This window comes from Tupaia chinensis, unplaced genomic scaffold, assembly GCF_000334495.1.
Source record: "Tupaia chinensis unplaced genomic scaffold, TupChi_1.0 Scaffold144171_2, whole genome shotgun sequence".
NCBI classification, from domain to species: Eukaryota; Metazoa; Chordata; class Mammalia; order Scandentia; family Tupaiidae; genus Tupaia; species Tupaia belangeri.
Genome location: NW_006204028.1, coordinates 1,119,268 through 1,144,540, shown reverse-complemented (window position 1 = coordinate 1,144,540; position 25,273 = coordinate 1,119,268). Strand labels below are relative to the sequence as shown.

Sequence of the window (25,273 nt, the reverse complement as noted above, 5' to 3'; positions counted from 1 at the left end):
AAAAAAAAAAAAAAGATTTTTGCCATATGATGCATGTGCTCACAAGAGAGAGACAGGAGGGATAGTGAGAAATTACCTCCCTGGGTGGTCGGCCATGTTGCAGTCCTCCTTCATTCTTCTCTTGGGACTTTAGGCACACACACACATGCTCCTGGTGTTTTTCAAGCTGTCGGGCCAGGACTTGAGCCACGTAATTGGTCACATGGGATTCATCTGCCTTAACCACCACTACCTGCTGGCTAGAACTCTTCTTTTTTTCAGAGAGAGATTTTGCTATAGGGCACGTGTGCTCACCTGAGAGAGAGAGAAAGCAAGAAATCACTCCCTGGGGGAATGGCCACGCCACAATCCTTTCTCCTCTCTTCTCCTCTCAGGACTTTGGGCACAGAGGCACAGGTGCCCAGCATAAGTTTTAAGCTGCCAGGTCCAAGACTCAAACAATAATCCAATATGTAGAAGTCCAGCGACATAAACCATTACAGCATCTGCTGGTGTCAGGATCTCTTTCTTTTTTTAAAAAAATTATTTTTATTTACCTTTATTTATTTACTTTAAAAACATTTTGACCAGAGAGAGACAGAGTACATGCACAAGAGAGAGGAGGGAAGTGAGAAAGCAAGCCGCCAGGTCCGGGACTCGAACTGCAGTCAGCCATGTAGGAGTCCAGCACCCTTAACCACCATACCACCTGCTGGTCCCCCATCTCTCATTTTCTAATTGTCCACTTCCTCTCTTGACCCAACTATGTCCAATGGGTAAAACAGTGTTTCTGAGACCCAGGTGTGATCATCCTGTTCCTAGCAAGGGAAGGGAACAGAGCCTTTTCCAACCACAGAGCAGTTCTTGAACCAAGGCAGGCAAGAGGCCATGGTATGGTTGTCTGACAATGAAACACAGGGGTGGGGAATATACTTTCAAAAGTCTGCTGTTTGTGGAATAAATGGCCTCACCTTACTCTGTGACCTTGGAGAAAATAGTTCATCTCTCTACATGTGAGTGCGTCGTGTCCCCACTCCATCTGTGACAACCTGGAAGCTCCGTCCCTTCCTCCGAAGGAATATTCATGGAAGTGTGTGGAGTGCACATATATACTTTTTTTTTTTTGGAGAGATTTTCGCTATAGGGCGCGTGCGCTCGCCAGACAGAGAGAGACAGAGAGACAGAAAGCGAGAAATCACCCCCCAGGGGGGATGGTCACGCCGCAATCCCTTCTCCTCCATTCTCCTCTCGGGATCTTGGGCACGCACGCACACGCACCCGGCGTTGAGTTTTAAGCCACCGGGTCCGGGACGCGAACCGCGGTCGACTACGTGGGAGTCCAGCGACATAGCCATTACGCTAACTGCTGGTTCCCGAGTGCACATATTTTGAAGAGAAAGCAGGACACAGTTTTGATCCCAGCTGTCCTCTCACAGGATTTATTGTCAATGGCTTTCTCCAATCTCTGGTTCTTTCCTCATCTCACTTATCTTAAATGACTACTTAACAGCTGACTGGACTTGATGATTTCTACTTGATAGGAATCAGATTGCTGTGAGAAGTGCCAACCTGAAGGGTTTATACCTGTCCTGTGAGTTTATAGGCCACCCGGAAGTCTATCACAGTCTATCACTCCCAAAGAACCAAGGGGTCAGGAGGGTTTTTTTTTTTTTTTTTGGAGTGGGGGGAGTTAGGCCATGTACTATTCATGCTATTCTTGCAAAGGCCATGTAGATCCCAAAGGAAAGTATGCTCCAATCCAAAACATGCTAATGTTTTGATTTAAGAATGTTGAAATCCTACAGAACTCCTCTTTAGAGAATTCAGATAAAAGGTGAAAAGTTCATACCACTTCCTTTCCTTCCAACTGCAGCTTCTTGAGAGTTGAACAAATGTCTAAGCAACTGCTGTCTATCTACCCTTTTTATATACACTTTGGCATCGTCCTTTTCCTCCTGGCTGATACAGAGACTTAGCCTATTCCTTAGTTTTTCCCACAATGACAGCTCCAGAAGGGTTTCTCTTGGCCCATTTTTCCAGCTGCCTACAGATGTGGTCTGCATCTTGGGAAGTCAGACACACAGCCAGAAATGCTCTCAATGGCTCTCAGTTGAGCTGCACACTTGAATAGCAAGTCAGTAGATGATTGAGGGCCTGGCGGAGAAGCCCTTCCCCCGTATACAGACAGTCATGAGCCGGATGACAAGGTTTCTGTCCACAGCAGACTGCATGTACAGCAGTGGGCCTCTGAGGGTGTTCTGTGGCCTCGGTGGGTAGCAGACTACACATCCAGGTGTGTGTGAGTATACTCTGCTCTTTGCACAGTGCTGAGGCATTGCTCAGAACGCATCCCTGTCCCTAAGTGATACATGATGGTGGCATCATTTTCTTTTTCTCTTTGGGTAATAAGCCTTGATAGCGATTGTATCATGTTACTCTTTTTCCTTTCTTTTTAGTCTACTTTATTCTTCCTGATAAGGTCGAAAGTAGCTATTACTTGGTGTCAGAAGAGGTGTTCAAAGCACGGGGTTTAATTTTCTCAGCTGGGATGGGTGGGGTCTCCTTGGGCTTTCCAAGGAGGGCTTCTAACTCTTGTACAGTCATATTGGGGATTTCAGCTTCACCACAACTTCCCTCCAAAACCCGCACGTCCCTGAGTTAAGCAGTTAAGTGACACTGGAGCACAGGGAGCTCAGAAGACTGCTTGCACTGTGTAATCCCAACACACATACTGAAATAGGAAAATAATCCTGTGAAGCTGCCAGGAGGAACTTCCCCTCCTTAACTGCAAATCTCTTATTGAGGAAATGGTAAGAAATTCTGCATCCCCATTTTACTTTGTTCTTAACCAGATTCACATTGCCCTCCAGCAGAAGTGTTGCATCACAGCAAGGGGACAAGAGGGGGCAGGGCCCGTACCCTCAATGTCCTACTGTACTGCCCTGCCCCAGCCTGCTGGGCTACCCTGGCCTTGCCTGCTTCTCCTCCTTACTAAGTGACCATCACTGACTGAAAAAAAAAAAAAAAAAAAAAACATGTTGTAGGCAGGTGTGCATAGTATGACCTCTTTTTTTTTTAGGAATATCTATGCGCATGTATGTGCATGGTGACAGATCTACACTGCAAGGTGCATGTAGGTTTTATTTTTTATTTTTTGCTCATCTGCATTTGCTTATTTCCTCCCACATGTGTGCAGCTTCTGTTATAATAAGAGTTATTTTTTCCTCTGGGAGGAGAGGTGAGAAGACTAGTGCGAGTAATGCTTCAAAGCCTGACGATTTGAGAAAATGACTCAGAGCTTGTTTGTTGAACCAGCTAGTTGTTACGTTTTTTATTTTCCCATGTATAAGATCTCTTTGCCTGTCTCTCTTCTTCTGTAGTCCTTCTTGGGTATTTTGGGGTGACTAGGATGAGTAGAGAGTGGCCTTGTTTTTATTTCCCAGGCTTCTCTCTCTTACCTTGCCCCCAAAATACTGAAATAGTCCCCAGATGCCCAACCAGAACCCACTGGCCAGGGGCTGCTTTCTCCTTATATATCGCTAAGCCCTTCCCCCACAATCTCTTTGTGGCCAAACTGAGAAGAGCAGCCCCAGCACCTCTCCTCCTGCATCGGCTGCTGTCTGCCTTCTTCCCCTAGCCCCATTCCTGCCCTTTTTCTAAGAGCTGTCACCCTTCTCCTTCAGGTTCCTATGGCAGGGGTGTGCTGCTGTGGTTAGACCTGAGCTGATTTCCAGCAAGGGAGCAGCCGAGATATATCGGTGGTCCTTCTGAACAGGCATCTACTAGGGGGTAGCCCGTAGGGGCTGTGCCTGGTAGCCTGGCACTTTGGGTTGATTGCACCAGCCTTGCCCACTTCAAGTTCATCAGCAGCTTCTTGTCATGTTCTTTCCGTATCACCAGTGTTTATCACAGAGCTGGCTCATGGTGGGTACTTGAAATCTGCTTGGAGTGCCAGGCCCTTCTTCCACTCTTGGTTCAGCCTCTTGTCTACCACTTGTGTGCCTTCTCTCCTGTTGTCTGTCCCTCAGTAGGCAGACTCTGGACTACTGGCCCTCTCCACTCATAGCCCCCTCTCCCCAAACCTATGCAAGTGCAGCAATTGAGGGGCAGAGCCAAGTGCTCGGGAAGATAGCACCTAAGGCTTCTTATCTCCAGCATGTGCTGTTTTGTTTTGTTTTTTCCATTTGCTGTTGCCCAAGAACCAAAGCATCCGCCACTGCTCAGCTGCATGGTGAAATGGCCTGGCCCAGTGCCAGGGTGCTTCGCCAGGTGGTTGGGCTGTGGAGGCTGCTGCATGCGATGGGCCGATAATACCCCGTGGTGTTGTAAACAGGACACTCCACCCTCCTGCAGCCACCCAGCCGGTGCCCCAGCAGCCTGCTGCTTTGTCATGGCCTGTCATGATATGAGCGTCTCTCCTCTGATAGGGGAGCTGATTGTCTTATTTCCCTCCCTCTGTTCCCCAAATCTGAGAGGGGTACTTTCCAGAAATGAAACCAGTTCATCTTGTAACCACAAGCAACCGTTGTGACTTCTCAACGTTTCTTCTCCTTTAACCATAATCACACGAGTGCAAAGCAGAACCCACTACCCAGATCTTTCCGGATACCCGTGAGGGATAAGCCTGGAACCTCCATCTCAACTGCACTCACTTGTGAGATTTCTTGGGGATGTTCTCAACTGAGGTCGGTCTAGCGGGCAGCAGAACTTCGGAGCTGACCTGCAGCTGCTGATGGCCAGGTCTACAAACAGCTTCGTTTCTCCCACTGCACCATTTATTCCAGGTGGTGGCCATGACTGGGTTAGGCTGTCACTGATAAAGAATAGGACTTTGATGCTGAAGATGTACACATTCTCAGGGGACCCAGGACGTTGCAGGCCTGCAGATACAGTGGCTGGAACTTGCTCTATATGTCTCGTCTTGGTCATTTCCTACATAGTCTATCACCCCCAACTTCAATACCAAAGCATATTAGCTGGTTTGATATAAGTTTTTAAAGATGATCTTATTTAGCTTTATTTCATTTCACCAGAGGGGGACAGAGAGAGAGAGGGGGGAGGGGGAGTCAGAAAGCAAGCCGCCAGGTCCAGGACTCGAACTGCGGTCAGCCATGTGGGAGTCGAGCGTCCTTAAGCACCATGCCACCTGCTGGCCCCTTGACATAATGTTTTTAATGAAGGTGTTAAAGCAAATTTGCCTCTCTCCTGTTCTTTTCCGTCTCACTGAGAGGTAACTTAAGCCGAACGGTGCTCCTGTTTGCCAGGAGGAGAGCAACAGGCCTGGTGAGGTTGGGTGAAGCTGCTGTCAGAGAGGGCAGAGCCACATCAGATCCTCAGGTCGCATGCTAGCCCCTACCAGATATCTGGGACCAAGTTGTGCCAGCCTGCTACCCCTTCTAGAATGGTATGGAACGTGTCAGTATCTGATTTGGGCTTTGTGAGGACTTCGACACCTGGATTTACCCCTTAATTGGTTTTGGTGCCTTTAGAAGCACATGCTTACCAAGCCAGTTGGGGGTGTACTTACAAAATAAGTGGTAGGGTTTTTTTCCCCCCTATCAAAATATCTTTTCTTTTTTCCCCTCTAAGTGCCCCTTCCCTTATTTCCTAGGCTCAAAGGAAACATGGCATTTTAATCTCCTCAAAGGGACAAGGACATGCCAAGAATGTGGAGATTTGGGGGGGAGGTGGAGCCTAGTGGAGTGCTCTGAGACAGATGGTCATTCTGTCACCTTGTGGCTAGCTAGGAACCATGCCAGTGCCCTGCGCAAGGAAGTGGCCACTGTGGAAATAAGGCTGAGGCCCAGCTGTCTCATTTAAAAAGAAGCTGAGGAGAGCTCTCTAGTTGGACTTACACGCAGTAAGATCTTTGCAGGCCTCTAGTGGAGAGGAAGTGGCAGGCTGCTGATCTGGTTGGGATAACTTGACCTCCCCTCATTCCTTTCTCTCCTTCCTTTCTACCTTCTTTCCTTCCTTTTTCATTTCTTTTTCTTTTTTTTTTTTTTTTTTTGCTATTTGTATTATTTTTTATATACAGAAGAGCAAATCAGTTCTTATGAATAATTTCAGTCAGAGGTGGTTGGAAAGAATATAGAATTGACCAAAATGGGTGGTTGGGTTCTATACCAAATTCCAAGATTCTGGGTGCTCCTTAGCCCCAGGAGTACTGGGAGCAAAGTTCCACCTATAATTATTGCCCTTGAGATTGGAGTCCTACCAAGATATGAAGGGTGATGGGAACTGATAAAATGTGTGTAGTTAAACTTGTCACTTGGAGGTAACAGAATCCTTTACCCTACGTTTCAAAGACTCTCTTGAAAAAAACAAAAATAGGTTATTGGAGACACTCAGGTCGGGCTTGCCATTTCCTCCTTTACTCCCCATCCCTGAAAAAGAGCTAAAATATAGAAGCAGTCTATGGGGCCAGCAGGTGGCATGGTGTTTAGGGCATTGAACTCCCACATGGCCGACCACGTTTCAGGTCCCATGCCTGGCAGCTTGCTTTTTCACTTTCCCTCTCCCTCTCTCTCTTGCTGTATGTGTGTATGTGTGCCCTATAGCAAATTTTAAAAAATAATAATAATAAATAAAATCAAATAGAATAATTCTTTTAAAAAAAATAAATAAAAGTGGGAATGACAGATGGCTTGGTGGTTAAGGATGCTGGACTCCCACATGGCTGATCATGGTTTGAGTCCTGGATCCAGTGACTTACTTTCTCACTTTACCTCTTTCTCTCTGTCTCTCTTTCTGTGTCCCTCAAATTTAAATGAATAAATAAAATTAATTATTAATAAAATTAATTATTATTAAATTTTATTTATTCATTAATTTATTTTAATTTGACCAGGGAGAGACACACAGAGAGGGGGATAGTGAGAAAGCAAGCCACCAGGTCTGGGACTCAAACGTGATAGGCCATGTGGGAGTGTCCAGCCCTTTAACCACCACACCACCTGCTGGTCCCTAAAATAATTCTTATAAAGGAAGGAAGGAGAAGAAAGAAAGCGATTCATCTTCTAAGTGTCTCAGCACAGCAACTTCTGAGGGTGTTCTTTTTTTTTTTTTTTTTTTTTTGGAGGGTTTTTTCATGGTGGGGCCGGGGTGCTCGCAGGGCGCGTGCGCTCGCCAGACAGACAGAGAGAGACATAGAGACAGAAATCGAGAAATCACCCCCCGGGGGGAATGGCAATGCCGCAATCCCTTCTCCTCCATTCTCCTCTCGGGATCTTGGGCACACATGCACACGCGCCCTGCGTGAGTTTTAAGCCACCAGGTCCAGGACTCGAACTGTGGTCGACTACATGGGAGTTCAGCGACATAGCCATTACGCCAACTGCTGGCCCCGAGGTTGTTCTTAATGCAAGAGGGGCATGAACCTCAGTGAGTAGTTGTAAAAAGATTGATTTAGGTAGAAGGAGTCTTGGGTTTAGATCTAGGACTGTTTCTGACTTATTGGATGGTGGAGTCTAATCAAAAGTCTAATCAAAGCTTCTTTGTGCCTTAGTCTTCCTTGCTGGCCCTTCCTATCCCCTTCTAGAGCTGACAGGAAAGTCAGCAATTACACAACATGCAAGTTCTGTGTGGGTAGGCCAAAACCTTTGGAAGTACTCCGTAAGTACAGGATAGTACTTGAGGGCTTCTGTAAGGAAAACAATCTAACGATTTTTGTGGTGATTCTAGCTGAGGACATAGGAGAGGCTCCAGGAATCTTCCCATCCCTTATTTCTCAGCTCTGAAGCCAGGGTCCTCTTCCTCCAAAAACAGTGGTGAAGCAGCCTTTAGGATTGCGATGGTCTAGCCTCTTTGCCAGTCACTTGCTCATCTGCTCCCCGCCTGCTCGTTTGGTTATCTGTCCTGTAATTTTGTACATCAGCTTTCCAGAGCTCCTGCCTCCCCACTAAACTCTAATAGACCAGTTTGGAAGCCCACAGGACAGCGTTTTGGTATCTGAGCTGGCTGCTGATATGGGCTAGAAGCTTCCAGAAATATCTGATTGTCACTTTTTGATCTTAAACACAGGATAGGAAAATGGGTGATTGAGGTGCTAGTGTTATAGGAGATGAAGTTGGGTTTGTGTCCAGCACGTTTGTCACTAACCGGTTGACAAGGTCACCAAGAAAGTAAGAAAGAAGCTGGGCCTTCCCGAGCCGCTGAGAAAAAGGACAAGCAGGTGTGGGGTGTTTTCTCCAGGTGAGTGGATTCAGTATGGGCACATGAGACTCTGATATAACTAGAGCAGGTTTACCCTTCTAGGGATGGTTTTTCAATTTTATTCCCAAACTTGGGCACCTGCCAATTGCCAGCCATAAGCTGGGGGATACAAAGATAGATCAGAGCCAGTCCTTGGCCTGGGGTTGTTTATTACCCAGGAGTTACAAATACCCGTAATCCAAGAGAGAGAATGGCAGTGTTAGAAGGGTACAAAGTACTGAGGAAATTCAGAAAATTCGGAGGCTTTTCTTCCAGAAGGTTTGGCAGAGGTGGAAGTTAGGCCAGCCCTGACAGATGAGTCGGATTTAAACCCTGAGCACACGTGTAAAACCTCAGTGTGGGGAGGCCTAGGACATGGGTGGGAAATGGTACATGTTATGGCTTGTCTAGAATCTAGAGACCTTGAGGGGAGTGAGATGTAAAGGCAAGGCCAGCAGGACCAGAACGTGACCTTTGACTCCCACCTTTGAAAGAGAGCCTTTCAGGGCCAGCGCATGGTATAGTGGTTAAGGCACCGGACTCCCACATAGTCATGGTTTGAGTCCCAAATCCTGTGGCTTAAAACTCACAGAAGGCGTGTGTGCCTGTGTGCCCAGAGTCCTGAGAGGAGAATGGAGAAGGGACTGTAACTTGATCATCTCCCCAGGGGGGTGATTTCTCGTTTTCTGTGTCTCAGTCTCTTTCTCCAGCAAGCACACATGCCCTTATAGCAAAAATCTCTAGAAAAAGAAAAAGAGAAGCTTTTTATTTTCAAAAGGATTATTTAACTTTATTTACCTACTTATGTATTTATTTTAATTTGACCAGAGAGGGACAGAGAGAGAGAGAGAAGGCAAGCCACCAAGTCTAAAGAATTATTTTATTTAACTTTATTTATCTATTTATTTATTTTTAAAAAATTTGTCCAGAGAGAGAGAGAAAAATAGTAAGCCAGCAGATCCAGGACTCGAACTGTAGTGGGCCATGTGAGAGTCCATTGCCCTTAACCACCACGCCACCTGCCAGCCCTCAAGCCTTTGAAGAGTGTTGACATAGAAATGTTAAGATCAGGGACCAGCAGGTGGCATGGTGGTTAAGGCTCTGGATATTCCCACATGACTGATCACTGTTCAAGTTCTGGACCTGGTAGCTTGCTTGCTTTCTCACTTTTCCTCTCTCTCTCTCTCTCTTCCTCTCCCTCCCTCCCTCCCTCCCTCCCTCCCTCTGGTCAAATTAAAATAAATGAATGAATAAATAAAATTAAATCTTTAAAAAAGTTAAGATCATTTAAAATAATTTGTTTTCAGTGAGCATATATTGATTTGAATATATTTATTATATAAAGTAAAAACACAGAATAAAACAATATTGGGAACCAGCAGTTAGCGTAATGGCTATGTCGCTGGACTCCCACGTAGTCGACCACGGTTCGTGTCCCGGACCCGGTGGCTTAAAACTCAAGCCGGGCGCGTGTGCGTGCGTGCCCAAGATCCCGAGAGGAGAATGGAGGAGAAGGGATTGTGGCGTGACCATCCCCCCTTGGGGGTGATTTCTCGCTTTCTGTCTCTATGTCTCTCTCTGTCTGTCTGGCGAGCGCACGCGCCCTACAGTGAAAATCTCTCAAAAAAAAAAAAAAACCAATATTTACAGTATGATCCCATTCTTTCTTTTAAAGTATATACGTATACGTGCGGAAGGTAAGGAGGCCTACCAGGATATCTATGTCATAGTATCAATAATAGTACCTCTGAGTGTTGAGGTTTGAGGAATTTTTTTTGCTGGTTTATATACATATCCTGACTTTTCTACAATCCACACTTACTATTTTTCTTTAAGTATAAATTTTTTTTTAAATTGTCAGAGGACATGTATGCTTGCTAGAGAGAGACAGAGAAGGGTAGAAAGCAACCTCCACTAGAGTGCGGTCATGCTATAAGCCCTCCTCCTCCATCTCTCCATCTTTTTTTTTTTTTTTGGAGAGGTTTTTGCTATAGGGCGCGTGTACTCACCGGACAGACAGAGAGAGAGAGACATAGAGACAGAAAGCGAGAAATCACCCCCGAGGGAGATGGTCACGCCGCAATCCCTTCTCCTCCATTCTCCTCTTGGGATCTTGGGCACGCACGCACATGCGCCCAGGGTGAGTTTTAAGCCACCGGGTTCGGGGTGTGAACCGCGGTCGACTACGTGGGAGTCCAGCGACATAGCCATTACGCTAACTGCTGGTTCCCCCATCTCTCCATCTTGTGGCAATTTGGGGGACACACACACACACACACACACACACACACACACACACGGCATTTAAAAAATATATATTTATTTTATTTATTATTATTATTTAATTTGACCAGAGAGAGAGAGAGAGAAAGGGAAAGTGAGAAAACAAGCCATCAGGTCCCGGACTCAAACTGTGGTCAGTCATGTTGGAGTTCAGAGGCCATGTAGGAGTCTAGCGCACTTTAATTACAATGCCATGTGCTGGTCCTTGGCATGTTTTTCAAGATGCCATGTCTAGGACTCAAACTATACAGTCAAACACGTGGGATCTGGCTCCCGTAACCACTAGGCTACAGGGCCAGTCCAGTTAGAAGTCATTTTAACTTATGTATGTGTCATTATTTTTTGCTTTTAACTTGTTTTTAATGAGCACGTATTGTATGATAGCTGAGGGAGATGACCTATAAATACACCAGTGGTAAGATAAAACCTTGAGGGGCCAGCAGGTGGCATGGTGGTTATGGCACTAGACACTCCCACATGACCAACCATGGTTCAAGTCCTGGACCTGGTGGCTTACTTTCTCACTTTTCATCTCTGCATGTGTGTGTATGTCTCTCTCTGGTCAAATTAAAATAAATGAATCAATCAATAAAATTAAATGAATAATTCTTTTAAAAAAAAGATAGGACCTTGAAAGTGAAAGTTGGCTGTATAGTAGCATTTATGTTATCCAAATGTCTAGTAACCTGAGAATGGCTAAGCAGATTACTGTTTATCAGTCTGGTATAATAACATATAGTCTTTAAAAATGACAAATGCATAGATTGTTGATACTTAGAAATAGGTTTATGAAATAGGTAGAACAAGGTAAAGCATATGTAGTACATTTCATAGCAATTACATGTAAATACTTAAGTAAATTTGGAGAATGTAGGTTGTATTATATCCTTTCCTTGTGGTAAAATAGGAATAATGTAGATTTACCATTTTAAGCATTGTAAATTTAAAATTTGTTGTCATTAAGGGTATTGACAATGTGTGCAAACACACTACTCTCCATTTCTAGAACTCCTTGTTGTTTATAAGCCAGAAGGTACATGCACTCACCAGAGATGGAAAGAAAGGGAAAAAGCACCCCTCAGTGGGGCCTGGTCACACTACAATCCCTTCTCCATTTTTCCACCCTGTTGGGATTTTGGACATGCACACATATGCTCTACAAGGTTTTCAACCTGTGGGGCTGGGATTTGAACCACATAGTCATGTGGAATCCAGATGCCTTAACCACTAGGCCACAGGACTGGCCCCAGAACACTTTCATTCATCCATTAAATAGCAACTCCCCCCTTTCCTCCCCTGGTAACCTCTATGCTACTTTCTGTCCCTATGGATTTGCCCCTTCTGGGAATGATACATTATTCGTCCATTCAGCTCTGGCCTATTTAACTTATCATCTATATCATAGCATGTGTCAGAATTTCCCTCCTTTTAAAGACTGAGTAATAGTCCATTGTATGGATATGCCACATTTTGGTTATCCATTCATCTGTCCATGGTGGCTCCAGTTGCTTTCACCTTTTGGCTATTGTGAACGATGATGCTGAGAACACAGGTATACATATATCTCCTCCCCAAGTCCCTGCTTTCAATTCTTTGGGGACATAAACCTGTAAGTGGAATTGCTGAATCATATGGTAATTCCATGTTTAACTTTGAGCAACTGCCAACTTTATATTGTCTTTTCAATAGAAAGCCTTCTGGTTTACTTACACCTAGAGTCCTCAGTTCTTTTTGTTGTGCCTAATATGCACACACATTATCAAGGGATTACTAGATGCAAAAGCATTTTGTTCTGTTTAAGGGAACGAGCCTTTTTAGATCTTAAGATATTAGAGTGTTTTGAATGTGACCATGGAAAACAAGGTCAACTCAGATGATCAAAACGTCCAGATGCTTCCAGAACCCTTATATTTTTTATCAACAGTTTTAACTTTTACCTTCTCCCAGAAAGGTAGAAATAAAAATTAATGGACTTATAATTGCTTTGTTTTTGTCTCATTTAGATAGAAGTCATAGACAAGAGAGAGAGGATCAAAAGACTTGGATGTTTTCCTATACTAGATTCCTCCATCTGGATAATTGAAAGTAGTTATATCTCTCTTCATCTTAGTCACCTGGGTTCCTGGAGCTAACTAGTCCTAAATATGAAGAGTCCTTCAGTTAGCTGAGGTGAATCCGTGCAGTGCATAGGAGCTTTGCAGTGGGTGCTGGAGGGACAAGGAAGGGTAGGAGATCAAAGATGGAAACGATGGGCCAGTCTGTGGCATGGTGGTTAAGGCAGCCGGATCCCATGGCTGACTGTGTGGTTCAAGACCTGCACCCAGTGGCTTGAAAAACACACAGATGTATGTCTATATATGGCCAAAATCCTGAAAGGAATGAGAAATGGAGAAGAAATTGTGGCATGACCATTCCCCACGGAGGGACAGCGCTTTCCTTGCCCCTCCCATCTCGCTGTAGCAAGAACATGCAACACCCTCTGGCAAATTAAAGAAACAACAACAAAAAAGATGGAAGAGGCCCAACCACAGGTCCTCGTGCTTTCTGCTGCTGCTCAGAAGGCCGAGGTCACCCAGGAGGCCCAGGTTTGATTCCCTGTCCAACCTGTAGGCTAGGCAAGGTGGCCCATGCCTGGAGGTCCAGCTACTCAAGAGCCAAGGCAGAATTGTGAACTCTAAGCCAGGGAGGGCAACATAAGGAGAGCCTATCTGAAAAGAGCTGGACGCATCTGTGATCTCAGCTACTTGGGAGTCTGAGGCAGGAGGAATGTGACACAGCGAGACCCAGACTTAAACACCAGCCCCCCTCACACACACACACGCTCACACAGCACAACCCGCCCCTGCTAAAAGATAGAAGAAAAGTTGTTTTTGTCCACTTAGAGTTCCTTCTTTAATTATGGGAAATAGTGCTGCTTGCAGGGAACTCAATGTGGAGACTTAGGAATAAATTGTCTACTAGGAACAGGAAAGAGAGAGGACATTTATAAAGTAAGCCCCAAGTCCAAAGTAAAATGCTATAGTTTCCAGTGGTAAGGCCTAGCTGGTTAAGCCAGGAAAGCACCTGTCAGGTTTTGCTTTTAAAGGCTGTTTCAGATCCTTCTTTGTTTATCTGTTTGTTGTTTTCTTTTTTAAAAAAGAATTCTTTAACTTTATTATTTTCCAGTTTGATCAGAGAGAGGCAGAGAGAGAGAGGGAAAGTGAGAAAGCAAGCCACCAGGTTCAGGACTTGAACTGCAGTCATCCATGTGGGAGTCCAGCACCTCAAACCACCACGTTATCTGCTGGTCCATTTGTTTGTTGTTTTAAAATCATTAAACTTTATTCATTATTATTATTTTTTTAATTTGACCAGAGAGAGATGGGAGTGGAGGGAATGAGAAAGCAAGCTGCCAGGTCCAAGACTCGAACTGCAGTCAGTTATGGAGGAGTTCAGCGCCTCAGCCACCACGCCACCTGCCGTCCCTGCCCCCGCCTTCATATTCTTTTAGGAAGAAGGTAGATGTAAGAGAAGACCTGGTAGCCAGGCAAGGCTTCCTAGAAGACAGAAGGTGGGTTGCCATGTCTCCTTCCTCCATGCTGATGTCAAGGGCTCTGCTCTCTTCCAGCCAGCGTCCCGTGTTCGGTGGCCCCAGAAAAGTCTGTGTGTAGACCTCAGCCACCCCAGGTCCGACGTACTTTCTCCCTGGACACCATCCTCAGCTCCTACCTTCTGGGCCAGTGGCCCCGAGATGCTGATGGGGCCTTCACCTGCTATTCCAATGACAAGGCCACCCAGGTAAAGAAGCGTTTTCCTAGTGGGAAGAGGGGTGAGGGTGCACTGGGAGGGCTGGCTAAGGATGCCTTTGACCTCAGTCATTGAATCCTCGACCCTCAGTCATTTGTTCTGGGTTTCGGTTTCACATTCACCATGCAGCTTTTCATTTTCGAACGTCTACCAGCTCGTCTTTCTTATGTGGCCATGAGTTTGTGTTTCATCTGACTAGGGGAAGAATGGAGTCAGCCTCGGTTTTTTAGTTTGGCTTTGAGAATTTGTGTGTGTGGAATCAACAGCTGACTTTGCAATTTATTCTAGATTTGCAAAACTGAGACTTACCTTACTAAAATTAAACTGAGGCCAACATTCATTTGAGTTTGCATTCCCTAGACAACTGGAAGGAGTGGCCAAAAAATGTGCTGGGCCAGGGTAGATCCCCTTAGAGCAACGGGAATGGAAAGTTCTTAGATATGGAGAGCTTTTCCTTGCCAGCAGCCGGGTGCGGGACTTCAATGGCCCCCGCTGAGTGCTGTGGAGCTCAGGGTCCGCTCCTTTGGTGTTTTTCTTTAAGACAGTATTCATTAAGGACCTTAAGTTTGGAAGGAATCTCTCACATCATTCAGTCCATTTTGAGTAAGACCATGTTCGCCTGAGCGAGAAGCCATCTCATATGTGAAATTCTGCACAGATACTCCTTAATCTGATTCAGGGTTTCAACATTCTTAGCAGTGAAATTGTCAAGAGTCAGATCTCCTTTTCAGCAGTTTAAACCCATCCTGTGCAACAGCGGAATAAATCAGTTGCTCCTAGATAAGCGGAAACAGGGTGGAAGGAATACTAGACTCAGAGGCAGCCCTTCACCCTGGGTGCTGTCAAACACGTCAGCTCGGCCAGCACAACCTGGGTGGCGTGTGTGCCCAGTGACATGTGAGCTTGCTCCTTGCAGCCACTTTACCTCCTCTCGGAGCACATCGGGTCAGTCCCTCTCCTTTATTTCTCTGGATGAGATCTGTTTTCAAAGGTCTTTAGCTGGTGCTAGGATACCCAGTACTGTTCTTGGCATGTCGGGACGAGAATAAGGAAATGAGGACAGGATCTGGCTTTGACCAGTCCGGATCCTAGTTCCACGAAGGCCAATGAGCAGCCAGCCAAGGCATGAGATGGGGCCAAATGTCTGGCAAAGTTTACAAGCGGGGAATTCTCATGGGAATGCCCCACCTTGAACCAACAAGAATTTGAGGCAGTTAAAATCCATGGCCTTCTTTAGACTTATGAACAGAATGTGTAAGGGGAATACACAGACCTTCAAAAAGTTTGTGGGAAATAGAATTTAAGTATGGTTCGTTTTGTGGCAAAAAAATTTTTGAAATTTATGCATTTTTTTTCCCATAATAAGCATTTTTCATGAGATTTTTGAAGCCCCTGCATACACTCCATGTAGCAGATAGAGCAGGCCCACTTCCTGGGATCTCCAGGCAACGTCATTCCCTTTATCCTTTGAAAAGAGTAAGTAGGATAGATTATGCTTCCCCTTTTTAGACCTGAGAACCAATAGGCCTTTCTCTTTTGGGGGGGGGGTACTCAGTTCAAATAATATATTTAGTCAAGGAGAGCTTCCTAGAGGAGGAGGACCTGAGGTGTAGGCCACACGTCTTTGTCGCTGTCATTTCCTGCTCTCCCTGCCTTGCCGGAAGTCACCATCTCATCTCTCTGCTAGTTTTCTCTTTGTCAACTCAAGGCGGGTCAGCCTCAGAAGTTCCCTGGCCGGGTTTAGAGGCCTGGGCTCTAGGCTGTGTGTTTCTGCTCAGGCTCCAGCTGTAGGCCAGATCTTTTATATAACAAGTCTGGGCTTCTTGCCACAGTAAGACAGAGGTCAGTGATGCGCCTCTGTGGGTCTGGCAAGGCCGAGCCATACAGCTTTCCTCTTTCCCGGGATGGGCTCCAGCCCTCGAGGAACTCTTAGCAACCTGTCAATATTGTGGCCACAGTCAGGAGGTGGGAGATTTCTGACCAACATAGGCATCCAAACCAAAATATGTACCCTGCCATCTTTCATTCCTGGTCTTCTGGGAATTTTCTGCCTCTAGGTTTTGGGCTCTGTTCACATTCCTGCCTGAACCCTTTGGCCTGGCAACAGCCTACCTCCTTCAACACTGGTGCCACGCCTTGGAGGCCCGAAGCCCTCCTGACATCTCCTTCTGTGGTTGGTGTTCCTTCTCTACTAAGCACCAGGAAATCACCTAGAAAGGACTGGAGATGGAAGAGAGGTTTTCCTGGAGTGTGGGAGTGGGAGAGGGCAGGCAGGGAGATAGGACCTACGAACGTCCTTGAAAGCTTTTATGCTGTGCAAATGCTGATGCCAGAACTTGTCCCCCTTTGCTTTGATCCGAGGGACTTCCACTCTGTCCTTTCTCTTCCAGTCACACCAGTGCGGTAGTTTTTATGTTCTCCTATATCTCCTATAGCTGGCCAGGTCTCATTACTTTGCTGTTACTAGCTACCCTCTCCTCAGCCGAGAGCCAGTGGGCAGACTGTGTTTGGAGACCACATCAGCCCTGCTGCTCTCGGCAGGCCTGCCTCACAGAGAGGTCAGCGACCACAGCCATGGTGTAGGCCAAGCAGCTCCTTCCTCTCTGAACCCCACCCACTCATGCAGGGGAGGCAACGGCCCTGCCCATTGCATCCAGGTTTTAGATCTCGGGGCATGCACAGGACACCTGCCATTTAGGCACATGCTGTGTGGGCTGGAGACAGAGTTAAAGCTCTCATCGATTCGTGAATATGGGGGACTTTAAAAAGTCCATGGAAAATGGAATTAAAGTGTAAGTTTATTTTGGTGCAAAAACTTGTTTGAAATCCATGCAGTTTTCTTTCTTTTTTTTTTTTTGGAGAGGTTTTTACTATAGGGCACGTGCGCTCGCCAGACAGAGAGAGACATAGAGACAGAAAGCGAGAAATCAACCCCCGGGGGGGATGGTCACGCCACAATCCCTTCTCCTCCATTCTCCTCTTGGGATCTTGGGCATGCACGCACATGTGCCCGGTGTGAGTTTTAAGCCACCAGGTCTGGGACGTGAACCGCGGTCGACTATGTGGGAGTCCAGTGACATAGCCATTATGCTAACTGCTGGTTCCCAAAATCCATGCAGTTTTTCATAACACATAACACATGTTTTATGAACTTTTCGAAGACCCCTCGTGTATCTCAGGATTGCCATTACGGTTTCAGTGTTCCCTTCCTGACTGTGTTTTAGGCTCTCCGGCAGATACGAAGGAGAGTCTTCGGATACTTTGTCGTCTGGCACAGAAGCTGGCTTACCCACATATGTGGCTGGGGAAGAAGAGGGGTGTGGCTGGATCTTACTTGGGAAATTGGTCATTCTAGGGAGAAGGGTCTGTGGTTGTGGTAACTGGGGAGGAAGTGCTTTGGGGATGCTACGCATTTTGAGCCAGGAGGAGCAGTGGGAGGGGGATGCCCAGGTTTCCCAGAGATGAGCCTGGTGAGTACAAGGGAGATGGGTTCCCCAGGAGAGCGCACAGAGACCCTGTGCAGACTAGCCATCATCCACCGGGGGTTGCTCTAAGTCTTGGAGGACTTTGTCACCATGCCCCAGCTCTGTCTGAGTGTTTTCCCCTCATCTGGACCACCTCCCCTAGTTCAGTTGGTAAACCAGAGCAGGCCACCAAGGGCTTTGGGCAGGCCCTTCCTAGTAGCAGGCCAGGGTGGGTGACAGCAACACATACTAGTGGCTGTGGTCACCCCTCTCCCTTCATGCTGTGCAGAGCATCTGACTCTCCTCGCACCCCGTCAGAGGGAGGAAGTGGCCTCACCACAGCTGGAATGCCTGTGTTTGAGTGGAGTTCCTCGGCCAGTTTTATGCTGCTGACAGACGGGACTCTGGAATCGCCCCTGTCCAATCACACCCCTATTCTACTCACTCCCTGCCCTGTTTCCTCTGTATTCTCCAGGTGAGGTGGAGAAGCTGCTATGATCTATATTATTTTCTTTTTCTTTTACCCTTGACTTAAAAATCCTCAACAGAACGTCATGAAGGTCAGAGGAAGGGGTGGGTGTGCTCACTGGGAGGCCTTCCCTCTACGTCTTTTCCCCACCCGTGGACTGTGCTCCCCTTTTCCTAAGCCAGCACCTCAACTTTCAGCGATGACACACAGTTCAGCCTGACCCTCATAGGCCTGTTTTTTCTGTGGGTGTGGGGGCCTGGGCACAGCGCCTACTTTCCAAACTGGCGCTCAGGACCAGTTGTTCGGCACATAGTTTGACAACAGCACCAAACATTTGAAGTGGGGCCATGGTGGAAAATCTGAGGGTTACATAGTCCCTGTAAGGCCAGAGATGGTGGCCTTGGCCACCTGCAGCCCGAGTTCTCAGTGCTGGCCAGCAAACCACCCTCAGAGCCTTTTCCTGCCTTTTTGTTTAGCCAGAGCCCTAAGGGACTGATTCCCTGCTGGATTTCAGTTCAACATGTAGTTACTGACCATCTCTACCAGGCCAGGCACCATGCTGCTGTCTGCTTCCGCACAGGTGTAGCGGGTTATGTTCCCAGGGCCTGGCCCAGCTCTGCACGTGTAGTCTCTTCAGGGGCTAAGGCCCTGGAGACAGCAAGCCAGGACTCTTCCTGCTCTGTTCATGAAGTCCAGATAGAAACTTAGTTGCATTGGGCCTAAGAAAGAGACTCCAGTGTGGAGGGTTTCAGCTCCATCCAGCCCACCTCATGAGACTAGGAGTTTCTTCGGGAAGCCGTCCTCTACCTCCACGCTCAGTTACGCTTCTGCATGTTGCTCTGGGATCTCAGAATCCCAGGAAAGACTTCCTTGGCTGACCCACATCCAGTTTTGCACAGCCCTGATACCATCTACAGAGCTGGCTAATGCCACCCAGGGTTGGTGAGCAGCCCTTCTCCTCCCCAGCAGCTCCTTCTAGGTCAGGAAGTTCATTAAGTCTGATCCAGGGGATGAGTTCCTTTGCTTTTTGGTCCACTTCCAAAGGGTCAAGAAGGACCCCTTGTAGTGCTGCCACACAGCACAGCCTGACCTTGTCATGGCCCACAGGGTCGTTCTTTGAAGAGTAGCCTTCCTTAACTGTGGTTTTTCTGTACTTCGAAAAGACTGGTCCAGACCTCAGTGGGGACAGGAGAGAGTCCTGTCTAATCAGTGGCACTGTAGTAAGGGAGACATGGCCCCTACTCTGGCATTCTCAGTCCAGTTGGAGGGGCTAAAGCTCACCCCTGCATCTGTGCCTGCTTTCAGGATATCCCATGCTAGTGAATAAATGGCTTTAAACACAGGCTGGCCTGCTGTTTTTAGTTCCTGAGACTGCTTTAACAAATAACCTCAGATTTAGAGCGTCAGACAACAGAAATGGATTCTCAGAGTTCTGGAGACCAGCAGTCCAAGTTCAGTTTCCCTGGGCCAGCTTGCAGGTGTGGGCTGGGCCATGTTCTTAGGAGGCTCTTAGGAGAGTCCTTTCCATGCCTCTTCCAGCTTCTGGTGGTTGCTGGCATTGCTTGGCTAGTAGCCACCTTACTCCAGTCTCTGCCTCTGCGGTTGTATCGTCTTCTCTTCTGTGTGTGTGTCTAATCTCCCTCTGTCCCTTATAAGAAGACTTGTAATGGCATTTAGAGCTCGCCTGGTTAATCCAGGATAATCTTCCCATTGCGAGATCCTTAACTTAATCACATGCAGAAGCTTTACCATTTAAGGGGGCATTTTAACCTGTCACACTTACTGATCTCATGGCCTGCTGCTCTGCCCCAACCCCATTGGCCTCCTTCTCATTCTCGCACACACCAGGTCCGCTCCTGCCCCAGGGCCTTTGCACTTGCTGTTCTCTGTCTGGGCCACTCTTCCCTCAGACACCCCATAGCTCACTCTCTCACCTCACTCGTCCTTTCATTCAGACCTTACCTTTTGGTTGAGGACTTCCCTGATATTTCAAATCACGTCTCCACTTCCCAGCATTCCTACCCCCTGTCTTTGCTTTATTTTTCTCTTTAGCACTTATCACTGTTTAAGTCGTGTCCTCAATTAGAACACAAACGAAGGGACAAGAATGTTGCTGTTGCGAGCGCTGTTGTGTCCCCAGCACCTGGAACAGCGCTCGGCACACAGCATGCCTTCAGTGACTGTTTGCTGAGCGCACGAAGGATGTCTGGCCTAAGCCTGTCTGCACAGAGGAGCATCGCGAGGCAGATGGATTAGGGCTCCCTGGGAGACGAGAGGAGCTAGGGCAGACCATCTTAGATGGGGAGTCCAGGCCTGGAGGGCAGAGGTGAAGGAAGGAAAAGGAGATGGAGATGGGGGTGCCTGGGTAGGGCAGAGGGTAAGCTGTGGCCAGTCCATGGGGTGAAAGGCCCAGTGGCGCAGTCTGGCCAGGGGCGCCTTCTCGTACCGATTACACAGAGTGGGTGCGAGACATCGCTGAGCAGAGAGAGGACAGAGGATCCTAGCTGCCATGATTTTCCCATCCTTTCTAAACTCCCCTTTCACCTCCTCCCCTATCCCAGGAGAAAGGCGGTAGTTGAAGAGTTGGCAAGAGATGTTAGACCCAGTGGCAGCTTCAGTGTGGCTGTTCTTTCCTATCCCGCCTCCCACTTCTTACCAGCAAGTACAGTATCTTCCTGGGGGAGGAGAAACAGGCACCCTCACCTGAGCTTTGGTCATCCCTCCTCTCCAGGGACCTCAGGCTCAGGTGGGACCCAGAGCTCGAGTAGCAGAGCTAGCTAGTCTTTGTAAGGGTTGGCTCTGGGGCCCTGGGAAGGGAAGAGCACTTGTGTGTCGGCTGGGCGGAAGTAGCTATGCAGGAGATGGGCTTCCTCCTCACTTCCCGGGACCCACAGCAGTCTTTTCTAAGGCTCAGCATGCTAACACCCTGGTTTAGAGAGACATGGGCATTTGGAAGTCAACTGACAGCTTGATTTGCATGTGCCAGCTTCGCTTCAAGGGCTTTGGGGTGTGTGTCCAAGATACAGGCCTGAAGGAAGTGCTGCCTGCCCTTTTCCCAAAGGGGAGGGCTGTGGGGAAATGGATCTCTGGCTGCTCCCACTGGTGATGCAAGCACCAGGGCAAGGAAGTTGGAAGTTGGGCAGTTGCCACTCAGCCCAGTCCAGGTCCCAACCAGTGGGCAGCTGGAGGAGGAAGAGCCAGGGTCCCTCAGTGCCCAGCAGCCCCTCCATCGCAGCTGTCACACATGGCAGTCTGCTCTCAGTCCCGCTTACACTGTCCCTGCTGAGCTCCCCTTAGCAGCTGTTGGGTGGTGAGTGGTTTGCTTTGTTGGTTTTTTTCCCCCATCCTCCACCCTTTCTGTTTGCAGCAGTCTCTCGGGGGAGGTCAGCAAATCTCTCGGAGGAGACAGTTCCCAGGCCCTCATGGTCTGGCAGCTTGTGTGTAGAAGTTAGAAAGGAACGGGGTCCACTGGAGCATCCCCCCTGGGCTCCTCCCTTGGAACGGAAGTGGGGATATTGGTGGTGGGAGCGATCTGGGCCTCTTTGGCTTCATGCTTAGAGCCAACAGCTTCCTCCCTGAGTGGGGACTCCGGAAGTGGTTCTCCAGCTCCCCTGCTACCATCTTGGGCCCTCTGTCTCCCATGCAGCAGAGCAGGGAGGAGCGCAGAGGGAGAACCAGTCTCATCGAGGGCAGGGCAGGCCCAGAAGGAGTAGTGGCATCAGGGCTCGCTTCAGAATTCTCATGCCCTCCTTTCTGAAAATGTTCCCACTCTGCTTATTCAGGGGACTTGGGTGTCTCCAACACTTATTCTATGTGTAGGGGCAAGTCAAGGAGCCAGCATGAGGCTTTGCGTTCAGTGGGAGCCTCCAGCCTAGGTCAGGGGCACCTGTGTTGACCTTTCCCCTGTTACCAGCTAACCGTTCCTTACTGAAGTCCTGTCTGTTAACCTGCTTTCATTTAGCTCCCAGGAACCCGGTCTGCACTGGGCACACAGGGAGAGAAATACAGAATGCCAGCAAAGCTCTGAGCCGGCGCTCCTTTGAACTGGTTGGGGTAGGAGGAGCCACTGGGGAGTCCTGGAATAACTGAGGAAAATGATGCTTGTATGAAAGTTCTAAGACAGTGGAGAGGAGGTTGACCTTATTGGTATCGGGGGAAGGTTGCCTTGTGGGTGAGAACTAGGCAGGGGCAGGCTAGGTGGAGAAGCCAGAGAGAACAAAGCAGGCTAGGGGTGTTCTGAGGGCTGATGAGCAGATAGCAGAAACCTTCCAAAGGCCACTGCCTCTACCAGGAAGACCGATGTCTGCGTCCCCACGCTGCCTGAGAAGCTGCTCGGTCTCACTGTTTCTCTCCCTACAGACCCCTCTGTCCTGGCAAGAACTAGAAGGTGAGCGAGCCAGCTTCTGCACACACAAGCGTTCAGCGTCCTGGGGTAGCACAGACCACAGAAAAGAGGTAACCGCCCTCTTCGACTTTCAGGCAGGGGCTGCCTCTCCTCTGTCCCCGAACAGCATGGGAGGATTAAGCTTCAGAGTGCACTCGCATCTCCAGCAGCCTTTCCCCACTGAGATGTTCCCTTCATCCCGACTTCCAGTCTTGCAGTGGCTGGGTCTTAGCACCCTGACCCTCCTACAAGGTGGGGCCTGACCGGCACTACTGGTGCCTCGCAGCAGCCAAGCACAGGGCCAGAGCCACCACTGTTCTCAGTTTTCTTTGAGGCTGGATCCAGATAAACACTTCAAAGACTGGAAGGAGGCAGGGAGTGGGTTCCTGGGAATCGGGAGCCCCCAACCTCATTTACTACGTGAGTATGCCAGCCTGAGGTTTAAACGCAGAGAAACACGGTGATATGCTCCCGCACACTTTTTCCTGGCCCTCCCTCTCAGGAGGGCTCATCACTGAGGCCGAGTAGGGATTTTACCCCAAACCAGCTCTGCCTGACCCGCCATGACCTTGCTCCCGAGACCTCTTCCTCCTAGGACTCACCCTTGACCTCTCCCTTTTAAAAATATATTTGTTTATTTCTTCATGTCAGCCCCAGACCATGGGCACACACGTACATGCCCAACACACTGGAAAAGGATTTGATTCCAGAACCTTCTCATGTGGTCCTTCTCACACTGTTGGTGTTTTACTGCTGTACTGTGGTCTAGCCCTGCTCCTCAACCCTCATTCATTCATTCATTCATTCATTCATTTTTTTTTTCACATTTTAAATAAATTACTCGGGAACCAGCAGTTAGCATAATGGCTATGTCGCTGGACTCCCACGTAGTCGACCGCGGTTTGCGTCTCAGACCCGGTGGCTTAAAACTCACACCGGGTGCGTGTGCATGCGTGCCCAAGATCCCGAGAGGAGAATGGAGAAGGGATTGCGGCGTGACCATCCCCCCTCGGGGGTGATTTCTCGCTTTCTGTCTCTATGTCTCTCTCTGTCTGGCGAGTGCACGCACCCTATAGCAAAAAACCTCTCAAAAAAAAAAAAAAACTTATTTCTTCATTCTTTTTATTCATTCATTTTATTTTAATTTGACCAGAGAGAGACAGAGAGAGAGAGAAAGGGAAAATGAGAAAGCGAGCCACCAGGTCCAGTACTTGATTCATGGTCAGCCATGTGGGAGTGTCCAGCGTTTAACCACTATGCCATCTGCTGGTCCCCCCATTCATTCATTTTTAAAAATTTGCCAGAACGTGGGACCAGCAGGTGGTGTGGTCATCAAGGTGGCTCCAAAATGACTGACTGCAATTTGAGTCCCAAACCCAGTAACTTGAAAATCACACCAGGCACATGGGGCATGCGTGCCCAAAACCTCAGAAGGGGTTACAGCACGGCCATCCCTCCTGAGGGGCAGTTTCTCACTTTCCCTCTCACTGTCTCTCTCTTGTGAGTGCATGTGCCCTAAGGCAAATTTCCTTTAAAAAGAGAAAAATCATCAGAAGGCACATACACTTGCAAGAGAGGGAAAAGCACCCTCCCTTATGGGGAATGGTCATGTTACAATCCCTTCTCTTTTGTTTCTTTCATTTCTCCCTTTTTTCCAGGATTTTAAGCACACACATACATATGTCCAGAGTGTTTTTCAAGAAGCCACTGGGTCAGGGACTCAAACTGTATAGTTGGCCATGTGGAATTTAGCTCCCTTAGCCACCAGGCCACAGAGCTGGCCCATAGTGTGGTCGATTTAAAACTAGGGAAGGTATTTTTCCCCTTCCTGGTCTCAGGGCCTTTGAGATAGATGTGAATGTGCTTGAGGAAGAACTGCTGCCAGCACTCACAGACCATCTCCCATTGCTATTAACGGAGCGGCATCCCAGGCCTCTGAAATCTGGGAAAGGCGAACATGGCTCTAGTGTTGTGTATTTTTAATTTTTTGGAAACTGACCTATCTATAGACTCATGGTAATTCTAAAAATCAAGTAATCTAGTCAGTGAGGGATCCAGCTTGTCTAAGGAATCTGTCGTCATGGTTTTTAATAGCGCCAGGTATTTGGAGATAGGAGACTCGCTTTTGCATATCCTCATAGGCCTTTGGCAGGAGCCACCCCAGGGACGAGGGACCCAGAACACTTTGCTTGGCTTCACCTGCCTCTCCTCTCCCTTTCTGGGCTAGATTACCAAGTTGAAGCAACAGCTGCAGAGGACGAAGCTGAGCCGCAGTGGGAAAGAGAAGGAACGGGGTTCCCCACTGCAGGGGGACCATGCTGTGCGGGGAGCACTGAGGGTAAGTTGTCTCACCCTGCCTGTCCCCTCTGTCCTCCGGGGCGGGCTCGCCTGAGGGGGAGATGTCTTGGGCCACACTGGCCACGTGTGTGACCACACAAAGCGCTAGTACCCACTTGGATTTGCTGAGTGACACTGGAAGGGCTTCTTGCTGTTCTGAATGTCTCTCTCCTCCCCTCCCACGCCTGGATAATTGAGGCAGTGACTCTGAAAGGACACCTAGACCTATCAGAACTCTAACTTCAGAGAGACTCCCACGGAGTGGACCTACTGCCATCCGCGTCTGTCCCATGTTGTCCTTTGTTTCTTTTCCTCCCTCTCTCCCTCCTTGCTTCCCTCCCTTCCTTTCTTTCCATTTATAAGCAAGAGGGAAAGGGA

General features: G+C 48.1%; 1 protein-coding gene across 1 annotated transcript in view; it reads left to right on the top strand.

The window, feature by feature from the left end:
- Nucleotides 1-2,121: 2,121 nt before the first annotated feature.
- FAM117A (family with sequence similarity 117 member A) overlaps nucleotides 2,122-25,273 on the top strand; it is a 31,488-nt gene continuing 8,336 nt past the window's right edge. The window contains exons 1-4 of the mRNA XM_027767346.1: nucleotides 2,122-2,248; nucleotides 14,063-14,232; nucleotides 22,534-22,629; nucleotides 24,786-24,896. Of these exons, the coding sequence (XP_027623147.1) occupies nucleotides 2,122-2,248; nucleotides 14,063-14,232; nucleotides 22,534-22,629; nucleotides 24,786-24,896 (504 nt within the window). The remainder of the gene's footprint in view (nucleotides 2,249-14,062; nucleotides 14,233-22,533; nucleotides 22,630-24,785; nucleotides 24,897-25,273) is intronic.